This window comes from Cucurbita pepo, chromosome 6 (assembly GCF_057944985.1).
Source record: "Cucurbita pepo subsp. pepo isolate OVF chromosome 6, ASM5794498v1, whole genome shotgun sequence".
Taxonomy (NCBI): Eukaryota; Viridiplantae; Streptophyta; class Magnoliopsida; order Cucurbitales; family Cucurbitaceae; genus Cucurbita; species Cucurbita pepo.
The window spans coordinates 4,831,650-4,851,427 of NC_141803.1; the positions used below are offsets into that span (position 1 = coordinate 4,831,650).

A 19,778-nucleotide genomic window follows, 5' to 3' on the forward strand; every position below is an offset into this window, starting at 1 on the left:
TTTTTTTTTAATCTACCAACGTAGCAAAATTAAATTTTTTATTAGAAATAACACTTAAATTTATATCTAATATATCAATTATTTTTATAAAATTTAAATCAATTAATTTTACAAAATTTAAATATGTATTATATATATATATATATAAATAAATAATGTAGTGCTATGAAAAGTCTCCGGTTAAAGAGAAAATAAGTCAAAATTACAGAGAAAAAATGCTGCTGCTCTGCGAGGCTGCGACAAAGACAATCTCGATGCCTCGCCTTTGTATCCGTATATAAACCCCCCAGAATTGTCGCCTACCCGATGCCATTTGCACCTCAATCCTCTCTTCCCTCCCTCGATTTCCCCCCTTCTCTCTCTCTTTCATACCTTCTTCCGTCGCCGGTGCTGTTTCCGGCCGCCGTTAGCTTCTGAGTGGTCGTCCTCAGGTGGGTCTTCATGGGTTTCATCGGAGGTTTCTTTATTGATTGGTTTGAGTGACCATTATGTGAATTCTTTTATTGCCTTTTCGAAATTCTGATGTTCTTGGCACTCTATGCAATGCAAGTTCATTTGCTGCATCAATTTAGGAATTTAATGAAGCCCCCTTTGTTTTTGTTGGAATTTGTTGTGCTTCTGTAGGGATGTTTGTGTGGAATAATAGCATGCCATGGTGATATGCCTTTGAATGACCAAGAATTTGATTGTTTTATTAAGGACGTAAGTTTGTAAGTTACGTTTAAATTGTTTGTTTCACCGTTGTATTATTAGAAACCACGACTCTCCACGATGGTATGATATTGTCCACTTTGAGCATAAGCTCTCATGGCTTTGCTTTTGGTTTCCCGAAAGGCCTCGTACCAATGGAGATGTATTCCTTACTTATAAATCCATGTTCAACCTCTTAATTAGCCGATGTGGGCAACAATCCTCCCCTTGAACAAAGTACATCATAGAGCCTCCCTTGAGGCCTATGGAGCCCTCGAATAGCCTTCTCTTAATCAAGGCTCGACTCCTTCTCTGGAGCCCCGACACTTGAGTCACTTTTGACTACACCTTCGAGGCTCACAACTTCTTTGTTTGACATTTGAGGATTCTATTGACATGGCTAAATTAAGGACATGACTCTGATACCAACGTTAGGAATCATGGGTCTCCACAATGGTATGATATTGTCCACTTTGAGCATTGCTTTTGGTTTCTTCGAAAGACCTCGTACCAATGGAGATGTATTCCTTACTTATAAACTCATGATCAACCCCTTAATTAGCTGATGTGGGACTCCTCACCCAACAATCCTCCTCTCGAATAAAGTACACCATAGAGCCTCTCCTAAGGCCTATGGAGCCCTCGAACAACCTCTCCTTAATCGAGGCTCGACTCCTTCTCTGGGGCCCTTGAACAAAGTACACCCTTTGTTCGATACTTGAGTCACTTTTGACTACACCTTCGAGGCTAACAACTTATTTGTTCGATATTTGAGGATTCTATTTACATGGCTAAGTTAAAGGCATGGCTCTTATACCATGATAGAAACCACAACTCTCCATAATAGTATGATACCACGTTACTTTGATAGTTTATTTGTGTTCAAGTTGAATAGAGCTTCTTAGCTGATTGGTTGATCTCATATTTATGCAGTAATATTATGTGGTCATTGATTTCTGAAGCATTCTTTTGAAGAACTTGGTGACTATTCAGTTCTTTGATGAATAACTCATGACTTCTTTTGGCAAATGATTGGATTGAGAGTCTATTCTTTCAGTTTCTTTTGAAAGCTATACCTGACAAGCAGAGATGAGCGTGGTAGGTTTCGATATTGGAAATGAGAATTGTGTTATTGCTGTGTCGAGGCAACGAGGTATCGATGTTCTTCTAAATGAAGAATCACAACGAGAAACCCCGGCCGTAATATGTTTCGGGGAAAAGCAGCGGTTCTTGGGGTCAGCAGGTGCTGCTTCTGCAACAATGAACCCGAGATCCACAATATCGCAGGTAAAGAGATTAATCGGACGTAACTATGGTGACCCAGATGTTCAAAAGGATCTCGAAACGCTTCCTTTCGAAACATCTCCAGCCCTCGATGGCAGCATATTGGTTCACGTGAAATACTTAGGGGAGACTCATACATTTACTCCAGTTCAGATCATGGCAATGCTCTTTGCACATTTGAGAGATGTAGCTGAGAAAAACTTGGGAGCGCCATTTTCAGACTGCGTTATCGGTATTCCATCGTATTTTACGGATTTACAAAGACGTTTATATTCGAACGCTGCTGCTATTGCTGGTTTAAAGCCTTTGAGACTCATGCATGACTGTACTGCAACAGCACTTAGCTACGGGATTTATAAAGCAGATGTCTCAAATAAAGGTCCAATATATGTTGCCTTTGTTGATATTGGTCATTGTGATACTCAGGTCTCTATTGTATCGTTCCAGCCCGGACATATGAGTATCATGTCGCATACATTTGATAGCGATTTGGGAGGTCGAGACTTTGATGAGCTTTTATTCAGCCATTTTGTTGCAGAGTTTAAGAAGAATTACGATATCGATGTAAACTCAAACGTCAAGGCTTCTATCAGATTGCGGGCGGCTTGTGAGAAGCTGAAGAAGGTTCTGAGTGCAAACTTAGAGGCACCTCTTAATATTGAATGCCTGATGGATGAGAAGGACGTTAAGGGGTTTATCAAAAGAGAAGAGTTTGAAAAGCTTGCTGCTGGGTTATTGGAGAGGATTAGTGTTCCTTGTACAAGAGCCTTAGCTGATGCAGGGTTAACTGTGGGAAGAATCCATTCGGTTGAACTTGTTGGATCGGGGTCGAGGATCCCTGCGATAACGAGGTTATTGGCTTCTGTTTTTAAGAAAGAACCGAGTCGTAAACTTAATGCTAGTGAATGTGTAGCTCGTGGTTGTGCTCTACAGTGTGCGATGCTTAGCCCCGATTTCCGGGTTAGAGAATATGAGGTATGTACTTTGCTTGAGGTTTTGTAGCTTGCATTAGCTAGGCATGTAATGGAAGGTGGCCATGGGCAATGCCTTGTAGTTTGGTTCGAGTTTAATTGATTTTCGAGACGGTTAAAAGTCGTCTTAGGAATTTAATTGATCTTCCAAACTACTAGGAAGATTATGTTCCTCGCATGGACTTGAACTGTAACGGCTCAAGCCCACCATTAGCAGATATTGTCCACTTTATGCTTTCCCTTTCGGGCTTCCCCTCAAGGTTTTTAAAACGCGTCTTCTAGGGAGAGGTTTCTACACCCTTATAAAGAATGTTTCGTTCTCCTCCCCAACCGATGTGGGATCTCACAATCCACCCCCTTTGGGGCCCAGTCTCCTCGTTGGCACTCGTTCCCTTCTCCAATCGATGGAAGACCCCCTAATCCACCCCCCTTCGGGCCATAACGTCCTTGCTGGCACACCATTTCGTGTTTACCCCCCGCTTTGTGGACACTAAGCGGTGTGCCAGCGAGGATGCTGGGCCCCGAAAGGGGTGGATTGTGAGATCCTACATCAATTAGAGAGAGGAACGAGGGCCAGCGAAGACGCTGAGCCCCAAAGGGGGGTGGATTGTGAGATCCCACATCAGTTGGAGAGGGGAACGAAGCATTCTTTATAAGGGTGTGGAAACCTCTCCCTAGCAGACACGTTTTAAAAACCTTAAGGGGAAGTCCAAAAGGGAAAGCCGAAAGAGTTGAGCTGTTACATGAACCTTTCCGCACACGACAACTAAATGAAACACAAAAGTCCCATCTTTTAACGACGCGTTTTCGTCATTCACTTTCTTTACAAGTTCGTTTTTCTAAGGTTATTAGTTGTATGAATGCTAAATGATACATGGTTAACAAAGCGCAGGTTCAGGATTCATCCCCTTTCTCCATTGGCTTCTCATCAGACGCAGGACCAATTAGCTTGGGCTCAAATAATGTTCTATTTCCCAAAGGCCAACACATTCCAAGCACTAAAGTTCTCTCATTCCACCGCAACAGCTTGTTCCATTTAGAAGCATTCTACACTAATCTGGATGATCTACCTCCTGGCATGTCTTCAAAAATTGGTTGTTTTACAGTATGTTCTATTCTAAGCTTTTTATTACTGTTCTTGTGAAGCTGGAAGGCTTTTGAGCTGTCCCAGTGTTCATAAACTACTCTAGAGAGTGTCTTGACTTGTTTCTGCTTCTTTTTTCATTCCATTTATGATGCAGATTGGTCCTGTCCAAGGCTCAAACAACTCGAACTCGAACGCGAGGATTAAAGTTAGAGTTCAGTTAAATTTGAACGGCATCGTTACGGTTGAATCAGCTACGGTAAGTAATGTGTGAGATCCTACGTCAGTTGGGGAGGAGAATGAAGCATTCTTTATAAGGGTGTGGAAACCTTCCCCTAGTAGACGCGTTTTAAAAACCTTGAGGGTAAGCCCGAAAGGGAAAGTCAAAAGAGGACAATATCTGCTAGTGGTGGGCTTGGACTGTTACAAATGGTATAAGAGCTGGATATCGGACGGTGTGGCAGCGAGGACGCTGGCCCTGAAGGGAGGTGGATTGTGAGATCCCACATCGATTGGAGAGAGGAACGAGTGCCAGCGAGGACGCTAGACCCCGAAAGTGGGTGGGTTGTGAGATCCCACATCGGTTGGGGAGGAGAATGACGCATTCTTTATAAGGCTGTGGAAACCTTCCCCTGCCAGACGCGTTTTAAAAACCTTGAGGGTAACCTGAAAAGAGAAAGCCCAAAGAGGACAATATCTGCTAGTGGCGGGCTTGGACTGTTACAAATGGTATCAGAGCCGCACACCGGACGGTGTGCCAATGAGGACTCTGGCCCCGAAGGGAGGTGGATTGTGAGATCCCACATTGATTGGAGAGAGGAACGAGTGCCAGCGAGGACGTTGGGCCCTAAAAGTGGGTGGATTGTGAGATCCCACATCGGTTGGGGAGGAGAATGAAACCTTCTTTATAAGGGTGTGGAAACTTTCCCCTAGTAGACGCATTTTAAAAACCTTGAGGGTAAGCCCGAAAGGGAAAGCCCAAAGAGAACAATATCTGCTAGTGGTGGGCTTGGGCTGTTATAAATGGTATCAGAGCCAGACATCGGGCAGTGTGCCAGTGAGGACGCTGGCCCCGAAGGGAGGTGGATTGTGAGATCCCACATCGATTGGAGAGAGGAACGAGTGCTAGCGAGGACGCTGGGCCCCGAAAGTGGGTGGGTTGTGAGATCCCACATCGGTTGGGGAGGAGAATGAAGCATTCTTTATAAGGGTGTGGAAACCTTCCCCTAACAGACGCGTTTTAAAAACCTTAAGGGTAAGCTCGAAAGGGAAAGCCCAAAGAGGACAATATCTGCTAGCATAATATTTTCATCAAGTTCCTACCATTTAAGAGATTTTTCTCTGTATTTATACGAATCATGAATTTAGCTTGTAGAGGATAATGTAGATGAACAAATACCAACGAGAGACGCTACTCACTCGAATACAGAGAACATGGAGACCGAGTTTGTCGATTCTTCCCATTCGAAGGTATTGAATACAGTCCCTTTCAGCACTCAAAAGCTTCATGTACATCAAAAAGATGGACTACAGTTAATTCTATATACTATCTAGAAAACCTCATATACTATGTTTTTGTGAGATCCCACGTTGGTTGGGGAGAACGAAATACCCTTTATAAGGGTGTGGAAACCTCTCCCTAGCAGACGCGTTTTAAAAGCCTTGAGGAGAAACCCGAAAGGGAAAGCCCAAATAGGACAATATCTGCTAGCGGTGGGCTTGAGCCGTTATAAATGGTATAAGGGCCAGACACCGGGCAATGTGTCAGCGAGAAGACTGAGCCCCGAAGGGGGATGGGCACGAGGCGGTGTGCCAATGGAGAAGGGAACGAGTGTCAGTGAGTACGCTGGCCCCGAAGAGGGGTGGATTGTGAGATCCTACATTTGTTGGGGGAGAACAAAACACCCTTTATAAGGGTATGGAAATCTCTCCCTCGCAGATGCGTTTTAAAAGCCTTAAGGGGAAACCCGAAAGGGAAAGCCCAAAGAGGACAACATCTGCTAGCGATGGGCTTGGGCCGTTACAGTTTCTCATCTCCCGACACTTTTTTCCTTGGAAAATTGTCTCTTTACAGTGATTTGGTGTCTATTAATTCATTGCATTTTCCAGTGTGATGTTTCAAGAAAAGTTAGGAGTACAAGGAGGATTGACATACCAGTTAGTGAACACATATATGGTGGAATGACAAAGGCTGAGCTCTCAGAAGCCCAACAAAGAGAGCTCCAATTGGCTCAAATGGACAAGAACATGGAACAAGCCAAAAATGAGAAGAATGCTTTGGAGTCATACGTCTATGAGATGAGGAATAAGGTAAATATTCTTCCTTTTCCGATGCCAATGGTACGTTTCGATTTGAGTGATACGAAAAAAAAAACGTTATCAAAAGCTTACTTTACATCTATATCTTTGGTCTAGTTTCGTTGGATGTATGAACCGAACGTAGAACTCGATCTTTTAACGCTACTGTTATAAATTGTTTTGGATACTTGGGGGGTGGCTATACGAATTTCAGTTGCTGCGACACCACTTTTTAGATCAGATTATTGATTTCCGTCATGCGAGCTTGAAGCATCGTTTTGTTTCAAGAAGTTTAAGTTGTCGTGTGATTTCAAATTTGTAAAACTTTCTGGTACGAAATAGGGTGTCTTATTTCAATACTATAAATAGTCGTTCATGTTGTTACTTTAGTATGAAGATTTTGGATATTACAGCGAAAGTTTCATATTATGCTTCTTGAGTCATGAGCTTGTTCGTTTGTATTTTTTGTGTTTAGATTTTAGATTTGTATGTTAGAGTCATTCCGTAGTTTTGATCAAACTATCTTGTGGAGTGATTTGAATCACGAGTCTAGAAACGAGTTTTCTTTACTCTTGATCTTGATCATCAAGGTAATCTGTTTCAAAACTTTTCTTAGAGCTGATTCCTTATCGTTTTTTTTGGGTTCTTGGATAATTTAGATCTAAACGTCTTGTACTTCAACAAGGTTGTTCGATCAATTCCTAAGAGTTCCATAACACTTTCCCTTTGAACAACTTTCGACTTTTTAAATGTTCATCGTATCTTGAGGTAGACTTTTATTCTCATGCATACTGTGAATAATAATATTTATCTTGTATTACGAAAATAATGATGATGTTTGAAAGTGATTTGTTAATAGCTTTTCAACACGTATCGGAGTTTCGCTAGTGATCAAGAGCGAGAAGGAATCTTCTCAAGTCTCCAGCAAACCGAGGAGTGGCTATACGAGGATGGAGACGATGAGACAGAGAGTGCTTATGCTTCTAAGTTAGATGACCTTAAGAAGGTAGTTTCTTATACTTAATACAAGTCTGTAACAGCTCAAGCCTACCGCTAGCAAATATTGTCCTCTTTGGGTTTTTCCTTTCGGGCTTCCCCTCAAGGTTTCTAAAACGTGTCTGCTAGGGAGAGGTTTCCACGCCCTTATAAAGAATGTTTCGTTCTCCTCCCTAACCGATGTGGGCTTGAGCTGTTACAAGTTATATCACATTTTCTGAACCAAGTTCTCTTCTCCTTGCTTACTCTACTCTTTCATTGTTCTTAGTTGGTGGATCCTGTAATTAACCGATACGAAGACGAGGAAGCTAGAGCACAAGCTAAAAAGCATCTGTTAAAGCGTATTTCCGATTATAGGAACTCTGGGGATTCAATTTCTCCTCACGTTCGAGCTTCGGTATCGACAAATGACCTCTACCATTACTACAGTTGGTTTTGTTTGAATTCTCTCACTAATGAACTCCATTTTTCTCCAGATCCTTGAGGAGTGTGACAGAGCAGAGCAATGGCTAACAGAGACAAGCCAACAGCAAGAGTTGTTACCAAAAAACACAGACCCTTTACTATGGTCAAGCGAGATCAGAACTCGAGAAGACGATTTTGACAAGTACGATGCTTCTCTGTTTGATTCGTTAAAATATAAAAGGTTTCTGTAAGATTAGGCTAAGTGAAACTAATCGGAATGGTCGTTTAGAACATTGATTTAAGCTACACGATCTTTCTGCTTATCGAACCCAAAATTCAGTTCTATATTTATTTCAAATAAGCATGCTTGGTATCTGCAGATCCAGTGGCTTACTACCATTTTTGCTTAAACTGCATTTCAGGACATGCCAAAGGATCTTGGGACAACCTGTGTCTTCTCATACACATTCAGGCGATTCAGAGGAACCAAACCATCACAATTCTTCTGATAATCACTCTTAAAAGGCAACATTAGTTTCTCTTTAGATTAATCAAAGGTTATGATCATATCCAGAATGAAGATGAGGTGAAAGAGTAGTGCCACTGCAGCTGATGACAGGTTCAAGTACTTTGACCAATCAGCCATGTTGTCTTCTGATATGTCTCATTCTAATGAGGGCTGTCTCTCAATTTTGCAACTATTTGAAGGCAACCCTTGTTGAATTATTGCGTTTCTATTCATTGTCTGTTTTGAGATTTCTTATCATATGTGATCTGACATGTATATATACATTCCATGGTTATCATGAATCACACAGGAAAAGGGGATGGTTTCAGCTTCACTTTCCAGACATTAAGAGTTTGATCCTTAGGTTAAGAGTGAACGGTTCATATCGTGGTCATGTAATGTCCCACATTGGTTGGGGAGGAGAACGCCCTTCATAAGGGTGTGGAAACCTTCCCTTAGTAGACGCATTTTAAGCCTTGAGGGAAAGCTCGAAAGAGAAAGCCCAAAGATGACAATATCTGCTAGCAGTGGATCTGAGTCGTTACAAATGATATCAGAGCCAAACACCGGACTATGTGTCAACAAAGAGGTTGTTCCCCACGAAACGGTGTGCCAGTAAGGACGCTGGCCCCAATGGGGGGTGGATTTGGTGGAGTCCCACATTGATTGGAGAAAGAGTGCCAACAAGGACACTGGGCCCCGAAGGGGGGTGGATTGTGATGTCCTACATTGGTTGAGGAGAACAAGTGTGGAAACCTTCCCATCACATGCACATTTTAAAGCCTTATAATGGAAAGCCCGAAAGGGAAAGTCCAAAGAGGACAATAGGTCAAAATTTTGAATTCATTGGTTTCTAAACCTGTCACTTTTTGTAGGACATTAAACATGAATGCTAGATCTTACATCTTCGTGGTTCTTGGTCTGATCCCTAGGCAAGAAAACAGATGCAGATAAGAAAACATGAACGTAAGTTGTAATCTAGATCTTACATCTTCGTGATTCTCGGTTTGATCCCTGAGCAAGAAAACGGATGCAGATAAGAAAAAAAATTTGAAACCAGTATCACAGTTATTATCTACCTCTTCCTCTTCCTCTCGTGCAGGAAGTCAAACCTGTTGAATGAAGATTCAAGATGATAAAAAAATGATGAAGAATTATAACTTTATCATGTTCATCATAAAACATTTAGTGTCTGTACATTGGGGCATAGTGGACTGGAGAAAATTGTCTGGCTCGGCTATCAGTCAGAATTCAAAGCCTAAATTCCTAGACTCCACAGTTTGGTTTGGTACATTGAAGATTTGAATACACCCAAATATTCAGATGTATATATGTTGGAAGAATCAAGGTTGGCTTAAAATTGGACACAAAGTTGTTACATGTATACTATGGACAACAATGTTTAAGAAACAGCTGATGGTAATTGCAACGAAGAAATACAACTTTTTAAGCGCTTAAAAACACTTAGAAAGTCATCCAAACAGGCCAAAAATAAGATGGCAGTGTAACTAACATTTTGGATCCCAATCGATTGTGCAGTTTTGCCCCCGTGCACGGTATCGTTTTATGTTTTCTTCTTCTTGCCTGTTCCTTTCTTTTTTGACTTCCTAAAGCCTCCAGTATCCTATAGGCAACAATAGAAGCGTTGAATGTGTAATAAAAACATAAAAGAGCTTAAGAAAAGCCAAAGCTAAAGCCAAGGGAATATGATTTGGATTTACCTTTTTGTAAAATCTATATGCCGTTCGGCCGGTCAACTCCTCCCCACTTTTGGTGACGTATACCTGGAAAGCAGTAATAGCCTATTAAAATTGACCACAGCAAACTAAGCGAAGTAATAAATAATCTAGCTATAAGAATTATTTTTCAAGTTGTAATGTCAATGAGCGAAAATGTAACAAAAAGAAAAGGAAGGTAGTATAAATAACAAGATAATAGTCAGTATCTTTTGGAAAAGCTATCGAAGAAAATTTTAGGGAATTCCACGTTGAGAATAATTTCTGCAGCATACTGAATCTATTTTCTTATTGTCATGAACATTCGAGATATTATGGACATTGACTATGTAGCGAAAATATTGAACCATACCTTCTTCCCTTCTGGGGATGTATACCAGTGACCAGCTGATTGCCCACCTGCATGGACCCTTCGTTTCCCAGCATCTCTAGGAAGACTAAGAGAGCCCTTTGGATCAATCCAGTTTCCAGAATCCTGTAAGAGTTCTTCACAGTTTGATGCCCCTGGTTTCCTTCTAACATTTCTTGAACTGCTACCAATTTTATTTTTTTGAGATGCTGCTCTTTTGGGTGTTTTTTTACTGCTTAACGGTGAAACAGCTTTCTCATTGGCCCAACATTTGGAGGCATTGCTCTTAGATCTTTTTGATATATTTGTTGATCTTTTTGAACTTTTCTCCATGTTAACCTGTGATGATCGGCTAGTAGAAGCCTCTCCGTTGCTAAACTGTCTCCTGCCAATGCAGCAATAAAACATGTTATGTTAAAGGATAGAAAGAAAAGTGGACAAATTTGTTTAAATGGAAAGGAATAACTGAAAATAATAGAAAGAAGAGTTACTAACACATAATCAATCATTGATCCTCTGCTTCCATCAACTCCCAATGGGGAAAAGTTTGGTAAGCGATTACGAACTAATCTCTGAATCCTTGGGTCATTATGAAAAAAATAGTAATGAGCAGGACAGCCGAGCTTATCCACCAGTTCGTTTGAGTAGCCACTATTGGTAGTATGATTATCCATGCAGCTTATATGGGCACTGCTTCCTAGTTCTGTAGCTGCTTTATTATCCTTCTTTAACTGCGAAAATTCTTTACAGACTTCATCAAAGGCTGGTGTTGGCAAATGAAAATTTTTAGTTTGACAAAAATCTTTCCATAGATCCTCTTTTTGAGTAATACTCGCAGTCAAACTTTTCTTTTTCTCATCCACTGTTGCAGAGAGACCAAATGTAGACTTTGGCTTGTTTAAAGATGAAGAAACTTCATACCCTTTTCTGCTTTGATTGTCACAGCTAGAAGGCTCATCTGAATCAGAATCAAGTAACTGGAACTTTCGAAGAGGACTGATGGTTAAATTAGAAAACAAGGACTTATTTTTCTTTTCCAAACCAACAGAAGTTGAGGCATCTGCAGTCTGTTTATCTTTCTTTTCCTTCAGCTGGCTAGAAGTGGGAACAGTAAAGATCCCATGTAAAGGGACCTTTGAACTGTTGCAGACAGATTGATGGAGTGACGAAACTGAGGTACATGTGAACATTGTGTTAATTTCAGAAAGTAAAACCCTCAGTCAGCCACTTTAAAGAAAGAGTAAAAAGTTAGCTCTATAATCATACAAGTACAGGGCCATTATTTATAATCAAGGAGTCATCTGATATGTGTTATTTTGACAACTCTATAGGGGTTCATTTAATCATCTACGTTGCAATCATCAGAAAATTATATCTACAGTTAACCAATATAACAAAGCTCTTCCAGTTTATTTGTGTCTTAGATCAAAATGCTGTAAGAACATACTAACCAGCCGAGATAACAGTACCATACAAACGTGGTTAAATATTAGTGATGGCTCAATTGGTCAACTCTTGTGAATTGAATGTTTCTTTTGTATCGTGGTACCCAAGTGGTCTTAAGTATGCATTACTAATCTCATGGGATAATTACTTGACCTTGACATTTAGTTAGAAGATCATAAAATTTTAATATGTTAGGTATGTGGCCCTTGAACCCATAACCCCAAGGTCAATTTAATTTTCAACCTGTCCTTGAACACTTCTCTAGATTTAATGTTTCCATTCCATTCTACTCCCATCATTTCTCCTAAAATAATAATAATAATAATAATTCATTCCATCAACAATTCATATTCTTTAGAAACAAAGCATGATCCAGCAATTCTCAAACAATTTGCATACAAAGAAAACAATAAACATTATATTCTTTGCACAACAGATACATATATCATTTATCTTCAAGCTTACTTGCGACTAGTTTCAAAAAAACTCGTAAGATATGCAGATATTAAATTCTGGGCAAGTGACAGAATCTCAATGTAAACAGATTATTGAACCAAAAATACTTCAAAACTGGAAGAAAATATTGTATGCACAATAATCGCATGATGCAAATAAAACGATCCGAAATTTCCAATAGCATGTGATCAAATACCAATAGCCAATGCCCTGCGTCTAAGAGACGACTATTGTGTCCTAAACCATTGAACACTTCAATCGAAGCTTCGTTTATACTCTGGAAAAAATAGAAGAAAAGAAGAAAACAAACTCAATGTGTGAAAGAGCTATTACCTCTGGGAGAATCTTCTTGTGATGAAAACTCTTCAATGTCATCATCAACTACAGAAAACAAAGGTGATGGTTCGCTTTTCTTGGCTACCGAAGAACATCGAGCAGGACCACGCTTGAGCCGCTTAAATTTTCTAGGCGAATCATGTCCAGTTTCTCCATTGCAATCCGCAACCCCTGTCTCCACCACTCCACAATCGTCCTCTTTCGACGAAGCATTGGCTCCCGCCGAATAGTCCGAAGCTGGTGGCGGAATTTGAGGCTCCGAATCGAAATCTAAATCAAGGCCGAGAGAGAACGAGGGAGCTTCATAGTACGCCATAAGATTGCACAATAGAAAATAGAATGATCCGGTAAGGTTAATTCCAAACAGGAAAACAATCAAATGCAGCAAAAGACCAAGCAATCAGTACAAAAAGAATCAGCTCTGGATCTACATCAGATAGCAATCAAGAGTAACGTGAAAATTAACGCTCTGAAGCTTGCCGACGACGAGAGAAGAACGCATATAGATGCGAGAATTGAGACGAATTTCAAAAACCAAAAAGAAAGAGAAGATTTAGCGGGAGTCGAAATTTTCTCTGAAATTTTTAGCGCCTGAATCATTCAGAGGGAAAGGGAATTTTGGTTGTGGGAGAGAGATAGATGGAATGGGATGGGTTCGGTTTGCGGATAATATGGGCCGAGTCTTGTTGGGCTTAAACCTTTTCATTTGGGCTGGGCTGTTCTTTGTTGGGCTTCTTAAGCCTTTTCACTTTGGGCTGGGCTGGGTCTTAATGGGCTTAAACCATTTCACTTGAGCTGGGCCTTAGCCCTGTCAACCTCGACACTCTTAACACACTTGTGATGCCTTTCGTTATTTCAACTCTTGGGTTCATTTCTCTCGTCTTGTTCGACTAGACACACAGGGTGTGGCTCTGAATCATTTGTCACAGTCATACTTTTTTAACTGTAGGACGACGTGATCTTAACACACTCACGACCAACCTTAAGAAAAATTCAAGCCACATCTGTATTTTCACCTTGCTTTGTGGCTTTGTCGGATCTTAAGCGAGGTTTATTTTCGTCAACCGAACATCACTTCTGCAAATTCCAAACTCGTTAAAAAATTCATATTCTACGTTTTTTCAACTATAAATTTTTTCGTTTAGAAAAATTTATTATAAACATATACCTAGACATGGGTGAATAAGTCGTTTGGTGGTATTGACAATGTAAAAACTATCGTGTTAGCATTGGTGAGGACAATGAACTCCGACTTGAACGTTAATGTTGGCTAGCTGACGACAACAAAAACATATGGACCATTACGATGGGCACTAGACTATGAACGTAGCTGTCTTGAAGGTCGGTGCTCACCAACTATAGCCTTCGACGTTCGAGTGACTGAGCATTAGGGAGACATAGAAAGAGACTTCTCAAGTGAGATGAGAGAGAAAGGGAACAAACCCTACGTACATATACACATAGGTTGGTGGGATTGGCTTCCTCCTTGTACAAGGACGGAGCTTAGTTAAGTCGAACCGATCAGCAAATAGGGGAATGGTTGCCCGGGTTTCTCGGCCTGGTATCCTACACCTCACGTTCATGATATCTACATACAACTGTTCCCCAGAGACACGGTCAAAGCACAGCCAATGTGCATATAAGATTGACTCGATTGAACCAAAATGAAATTTTACAAACCCATGAATCGAACTAAACCCGTCAATCCAACTCAACCCGTGTGAATATTTAGGGTTTTCGGTTCTTTTTTTTTATCGACGTGTTAAAGTGGCATAATAATAAGAATAACTATTATAATAACGTCACTAACCGTGAAATATTATGAATAAAATAAAGTCAACGTAATGGTTTAACCGTAATAAATAGTACGACTTTGATAGTATATTAATTAATTAAAAATTAAATGTTGCTTTAAATTTTAAATCCATCCTATATATATTTACTTGTACACATAAAATTTAGAAAAATAATAATAATATTATAATTATTATTTATAGACCATGTCATCATTAGACAAAATCAACTACGCATTGAATGAGATTCAGAAAAATGCATGCGCCGTTATCTTTACAATAATCTATTCCCAAAATTAAACTTTATATTAATAATTTAATTAAACATTAAACATAACATCAAAGCCTCACCTTATTATATCTAATTCTTTACTCTATTATCTTGTTTTTTAAAATTAATTTCTTTCTATTTTTGTCAATAAATAAATATATATATATATATATATATATATATATATATATATATATATATATATATATTATTTTCCTTTTATTACAATCAATTTCCACAAATTATTTATTTATTGCGTGTATCTTAGGTTAGGTAAGGTAGAGGTACCTCGATAAACGAAATTTAATTTAGGAAATGATCATAGGTTTATAATTAAGAAATGCTCTCTCCAGGGAGGTCTTTTGGGAAGCCCCAAAACAAAGTCATGAGAGCATGCTCAGAGTGAACAATATCATACAATTTGTGGAGAGTTGTGTTCTTGTAACATGGTATTAGAGCTATGCCCTAAACTTAGTCGTGCCAATAGATTGGTAAATTCTCAAATGTCGAACAAAGGACTCAAAAAAGAAAAAGGAGTCAACCCTCCTTGAAGGCATAGTAAAAAATGACTTAAGACTGAGTCGAGCCTCGATTAAGGGGAGACGTACTTTGTTCAAGGGGAGGTGTTGGATGATGAAAGTCCCACGTCGACTAATTTAGGGAAGGATCATAAGTTCTCCTGACTTTACTTTCGGTTTACCCAAAAGACTTCATACCAATGAAGATAGTATTATTTAATTATAAACTCATGATCATTCCCTAAATTATCCGACGTGGGACTTTCATCCAATAAAACCCAACAAACCAACTCAATCTAACCCAAACCCGACCCAAAAAAAAAAAAAGAATTAGGGTTGGGTCGAGTTATCCGACCCAAAAATAAAAAGGTTTGGTGGGTTAGGTTGAGTTGTAAATTCTATTCATATGGTTGGAGTCACCAATTCAACCAACGTGAAATTTTGGATTAGGGTAAAAAATTTATATGCTATTAATTTTCACAATAATTTGTTTTTAATTTTTAAAAACTAAAATTTTAAATATTATTTTATTCATTTTTAAAATCAAACAAAAAAAAATTGTACAAATTTAGTAATTATTTAATTTAATTTTTTAAATTTGGAGTTCAAATTTTATTAAAAATTTATTACTAAACGGAGTAGAAAAATATGGGTAATTAAGTGTATTATATTATTTAATATACATAATTTATAATCTGCACAAAATAATGTACAATTTAATTACCTAAACTTCCTCACCCACGCGGACGCTCCAACTCCGGCCACCCCTCTTCCGTCCGACTCTCACACAAAGAAAAAAAAACGAACAAAACAGAAAATCGCCGCCGCCGCCGCCGCAGATCAATCAACTTCCGGTATACTCTGCAACACCGGCCGCCAGTGACGGTGGCGAGATTCGTGAAACTGATCGTCGACGCCGATCAACTGAGCCAGAACCTGCTGTACGGACATCTCCTTAATATCCACTTTCCCCAAAAGCTCCTCCAGCTGTCTCTTCGTGATCTTAATCTTCACCTCTGTCGCCGCCGTTGAACTCTTTTTCTTCTCGATTTCGCCGAGAAGTCCTTCCCGGCCGTCGTCCTCCGCCGCGAGAAAGTCCCACTCCTCGCCGGCCCACTGCGCCGCCGCGCCATCCCGCCGTATACAGTTACCCATCAGAAATTTTTAATTTGGATGAAATGAAAATGAAACGAAATTAAGAATTTGGGAATTTGGGGAATATGAAATTTCGGTATATATAAAGAGGGTGTGGTGGAGGGGATTGGGGTGCCACGTAGGATTGAAGAATATGGGACACGTGGCGGAGGTTGACCGAGAAAGGGACGGGTCGGTTGCAAAGTTGTAAAATCAAAGCAATTCTCACTGGTTGCAGGCGGTGACTGACGGCAGCCATGATACTTACTTCTACCCACTGGCTTCTCCCATCATCATACATGTTCCTTGTAACGTGCGCCACGCTCACGGCTCGGCTTCCATTAGCCGATCTTTATTTTCCGTATTTATTTTTTCGTAATTAAATCTTTTAATTAGTGATTAATAAAATAATAATTTAATTAATTTTCTGATTTTAATCTTTTTGTTGTAAAATTAAGAGTATAAATTAATTTTTTTTAGAAAAAACTTATTTACCCACACATGTAATAAAATAAATTTTAAAAATTTAATAAGAAAAAATATATTTTTAGACAAATTAATAGACAAAATTTTCTGATACGGTCAGGATCAGTTGTGGAGGAGAACGAAACATTATTTACAAGGGTGTGGAAACCTCTTTCTAGCATACGCGTTTTAAAAACTTCGAGGAGAAGCCCAGGAGGAAAAGCCCAAAAAGAACAATATCTACTAGCGGTGACTAATTATCAGAGCCAAACACCGGTCGAGGAAGCTGAGTCTCGAAAGGGGTGGACACGAGGCGGTGTGTCAGCAAAAATGTTAGGTCTCGAAGTGGGTGGATAGGGGGGCCTACATCGATTGGAGAAGGAAACGAGTATTAGCGAGAATGTTGGGCCTCGAAGAGGGGTGAGAACGAAACATTATTTATAAGGGTGTGAAAATCTTTCTATAAGATAAGCTTGAAAACTTTGAGGAGAAACCTAGAAGGGAAAGCCTAGAAAAAACAATATCTACCAGTAGTGGCCCAGTATTAGAGCCAGACACCGGGCGAGGAGGCTAAGCCTCGAACAAGGGTGGACACGAGGCGGTGTGCCAGCAAGAACGCTGGGTATCAAAGTGGGTGGATAGGGGGGCCCAAATCGATTGGAGAAGGAAACAAGTATTAGCGAGAATGTTGGGTCCTGAAGAGGGGTGAGAACGAAACCTTATTTATAAGGGTGTAGAAATCTCTCCCTAGCATAGGCGTTTTGAAAACTTTGAGTAGAAACCCAGAAGGGAAAGCTCAAAAAGAACAATATCTACTCGCGGTGACCCAGTATTAGAGCCAGACACCGGGCGAGGAGGTTGAAACCCGAAGAGGGGTAGACATGAGGCGGTGTGCCAGCAAGAACGCTGGGTTCTGAAGTGGGTGGATGGGGGGGCCCACAAGAGAAGAAAACGAGTGTCAGCGAGAACGCTAGGCCCCAAAAAGGGGTGGACTGTGAGATCCCACCTCGATATATTTTTAAGAATAATAAAGAAAAATGAGGAGAAGCCGGCTGAAGCAAGGAAGGGAATACATAAGCCGAGCCAACCAAATAAAAGAAAATTCCACATTTTCGAAAAAAAAATATATATATATAATAATTAAAATAATAATAAAAGCAATGTGAAAAGGGCGAAACGTGGAATCTTAGCGTCTAATTCTCAGTGTGAACGCATTTTTAGGAGCAGAATCTTTACATAAATTATTTTTTATTTTTTTAAATAATTAAAATGTTTTATTATTTTTAAATATTTGTTAGGTGTGAACGCGTGGTTGGAAAAGGAATCGGGTTTCTGTTATTCCATTTTTGTCGTGTTCTTGCGCATCCTCACGTGACTTCCGCGTGCCTTCCTTCCTCCAAAATTACGTACTCAATTTTAATTACTAATAATTATTTTAATCATAAACCTTATCCACTTTTAATTTCATCCTTTTTCTTGTATTTCTTATTTTATTTTCTCTTTTTCATAATTATCATTAATATTAAATTAATTCTTAATTTTGATATAAATTAATTAAATAATAATATTTTTCTCGACCTCAAACAAAAGACTAATTTAACCTTTAACGGTCGTTTTTAATCTTCTAAAGAAACGCACGAACATCGATTCCTAAATTTTGAAGTTTTTTGTGCCCATAATTTTCACGTCAATTTTAAATTAATTAAAAAAATAAAAAAATAAATGAAGTGCGAAGGGTATCTCCCTGTGTTTCCACTTGCCCTCCACTTTGCAAATTGTGGGCGTGGAGCCATTGTGTCGCCTTTGTGATGATGGCCCCTCCATTTCCCCAATCGGCTCGATTCATTTAACCTAAATTAACTCGAACGGTTCGGAGATGTAACGACCCAGATCCACCATTAGTAGATATTGTCCTCTTTGGGCTTCCCCTTTCGGTATTCCCCTCAAGGCTTTAAAACGCGTCTGCTAGGGTATGGTTTCCACACCCTTATAAAGGGAGTTTTGTTCGTGGGACATCACAATCCACGCCCCTTCGGAGCCCAATGTCATCGCTGACACTCGTTCCTTTCTCCAATCGATGTGGGACCCCCATCAAATCAACCCCCCTTTGGGGCCAGCGTTCTTATTAGCACATCGCCTCGTGTCTACCCTATTCGGAGAACAGCGAGAAGGCTAACACATCGTTCAGTGTTTGGCTCTGATACCACTTGTAACGACCCATATCCACCACTAGTAGATATTGTTTCTTTGGGCACCAACTGTAACGACTCAACCTAATTTTCTACATTACAATCCACCCCATGTGGCTCTGAATGTTTGATATTTAAATTTTATGAGATTTTAGTTATTAATGTAACATGTACTGTGAATAAGTATATTTATTTTAAATAATTAAAAATAATAATCCGATAGCTCAACTCAACTTGAAAACAAAAGGGTTGAGTTATGAACTCTATTCGAGTTGTTCGGGTCACCAACCCAACTCGTACATACCCGAAAAATAAATGTGTAATTTTTTTTTTTTAGTTTTAATAAATCCTCCTTAAATTAAAATGTCAATTAAACAAAATTATATAAAATTTGGCTTGATAGAGTTGACTTTGAGAAAAAGTCAAAATCCAAGCCAAATCTCAAAGAACCATTTCTTCACATCAAGTGGACAAACAACTTTGTCAAATAGCTTAAAAGATTTCAAACACAATCCCATTAAGTTGGAATGTAATAAAGAAATTTAAACCACAATATATAATAATAATAATAATGAAATATTATTATGGAAATTAATGCAATTATGTATTTATTTTCTCACAAATAATGATTTTTTTTTTAAATATAAAATCTTTGTCTTTAAACCTATAATAATTATTAGTTTAATTTCAATGTTTGATTATTGTAAGCATTTGATAGCGATATTCCAAAGTTTGACTTTAGGTCGGTTTGTCAATAGAATGACTATTCAAATACTTGTCCACAAATTATTAGTTCGTTTCTTTTTTTAGTATAATAAACATCGGGTGAAAATTTGAACCTTCGATTTT

At 39.2% G+C, this 19,778-nt stretch overlaps 2 protein-coding genes across 4 annotated transcripts; one reads left to right on the forward strand and one right to left on the reverse strand.

Annotated features, from left to right (window-relative positions):
• The first annotated feature begins 165 nt into the window (after nucleotides 1–165).
• LOC111797059 (heat shock 70 kDa protein 16) lies at nucleotides 166–8,570 on the forward strand. Of its 3 annotated transcripts, XM_023679939.2 has the most exons (11): nucleotides 166–431; nucleotides 625–702; nucleotides 1,624–2,949; nucleotides 3,838–4,050; nucleotides 4,187–4,288; nucleotides 5,398–5,499; nucleotides 6,139–6,339; nucleotides 7,187–7,333; nucleotides 7,592–7,720; nucleotides 7,800–7,930; nucleotides 8,151–8,570. In XM_023679939.2, exons 3-11 carry the CDS (start codon nucleotides 1,780–1,782, stop codon nucleotides 8,248–8,250), a joined length of 2,295 nt encoding a protein of 764 aa, XP_023535707.2. In that variant the 5' UTR covers nucleotides 166–431; nucleotides 625–702; nucleotides 1,624–1,779; the 3' UTR covers nucleotides 8,251–8,570. The 3 variants fall into 3 exon arrangements, with proteins under 3 accessions (XP_023535707.2, XP_023535706.2, XP_086980783.1); XM_023679938.2 differs by lacking the exon at nucleotides 625–702; XM_087124657.1 differs by lacking the exons at nucleotides 625–702; nucleotides 5,398–5,499.
• Nucleotides 8,571–9,380: 810 nt separating this feature from the next.
• On the reverse strand, nucleotides 9,381–13,170 carry LOC111796534 (Rho GTPase-activating protein). The gene is made up of 5 exons (XM_023679192.2): nucleotides 12,557–13,170; nucleotides 10,817–11,492; nucleotides 10,325–10,706; nucleotides 9,958–10,020; nucleotides 9,381–9,860 (listed from the first exon to the last, which is right to left on the reverse strand). Exons 1-5 carry the CDS (start codon nucleotides 12,873–12,875, stop codon nucleotides 9,801–9,803), a joined length of 1,500 nt encoding a protein of 499 aa, XP_023534960.1. The 5' UTR covers nucleotides 12,876–13,170; the 3' UTR covers nucleotides 9,381–9,800.
• Nucleotides 13,171–19,778: the final 6,608 nt, after the last annotated feature.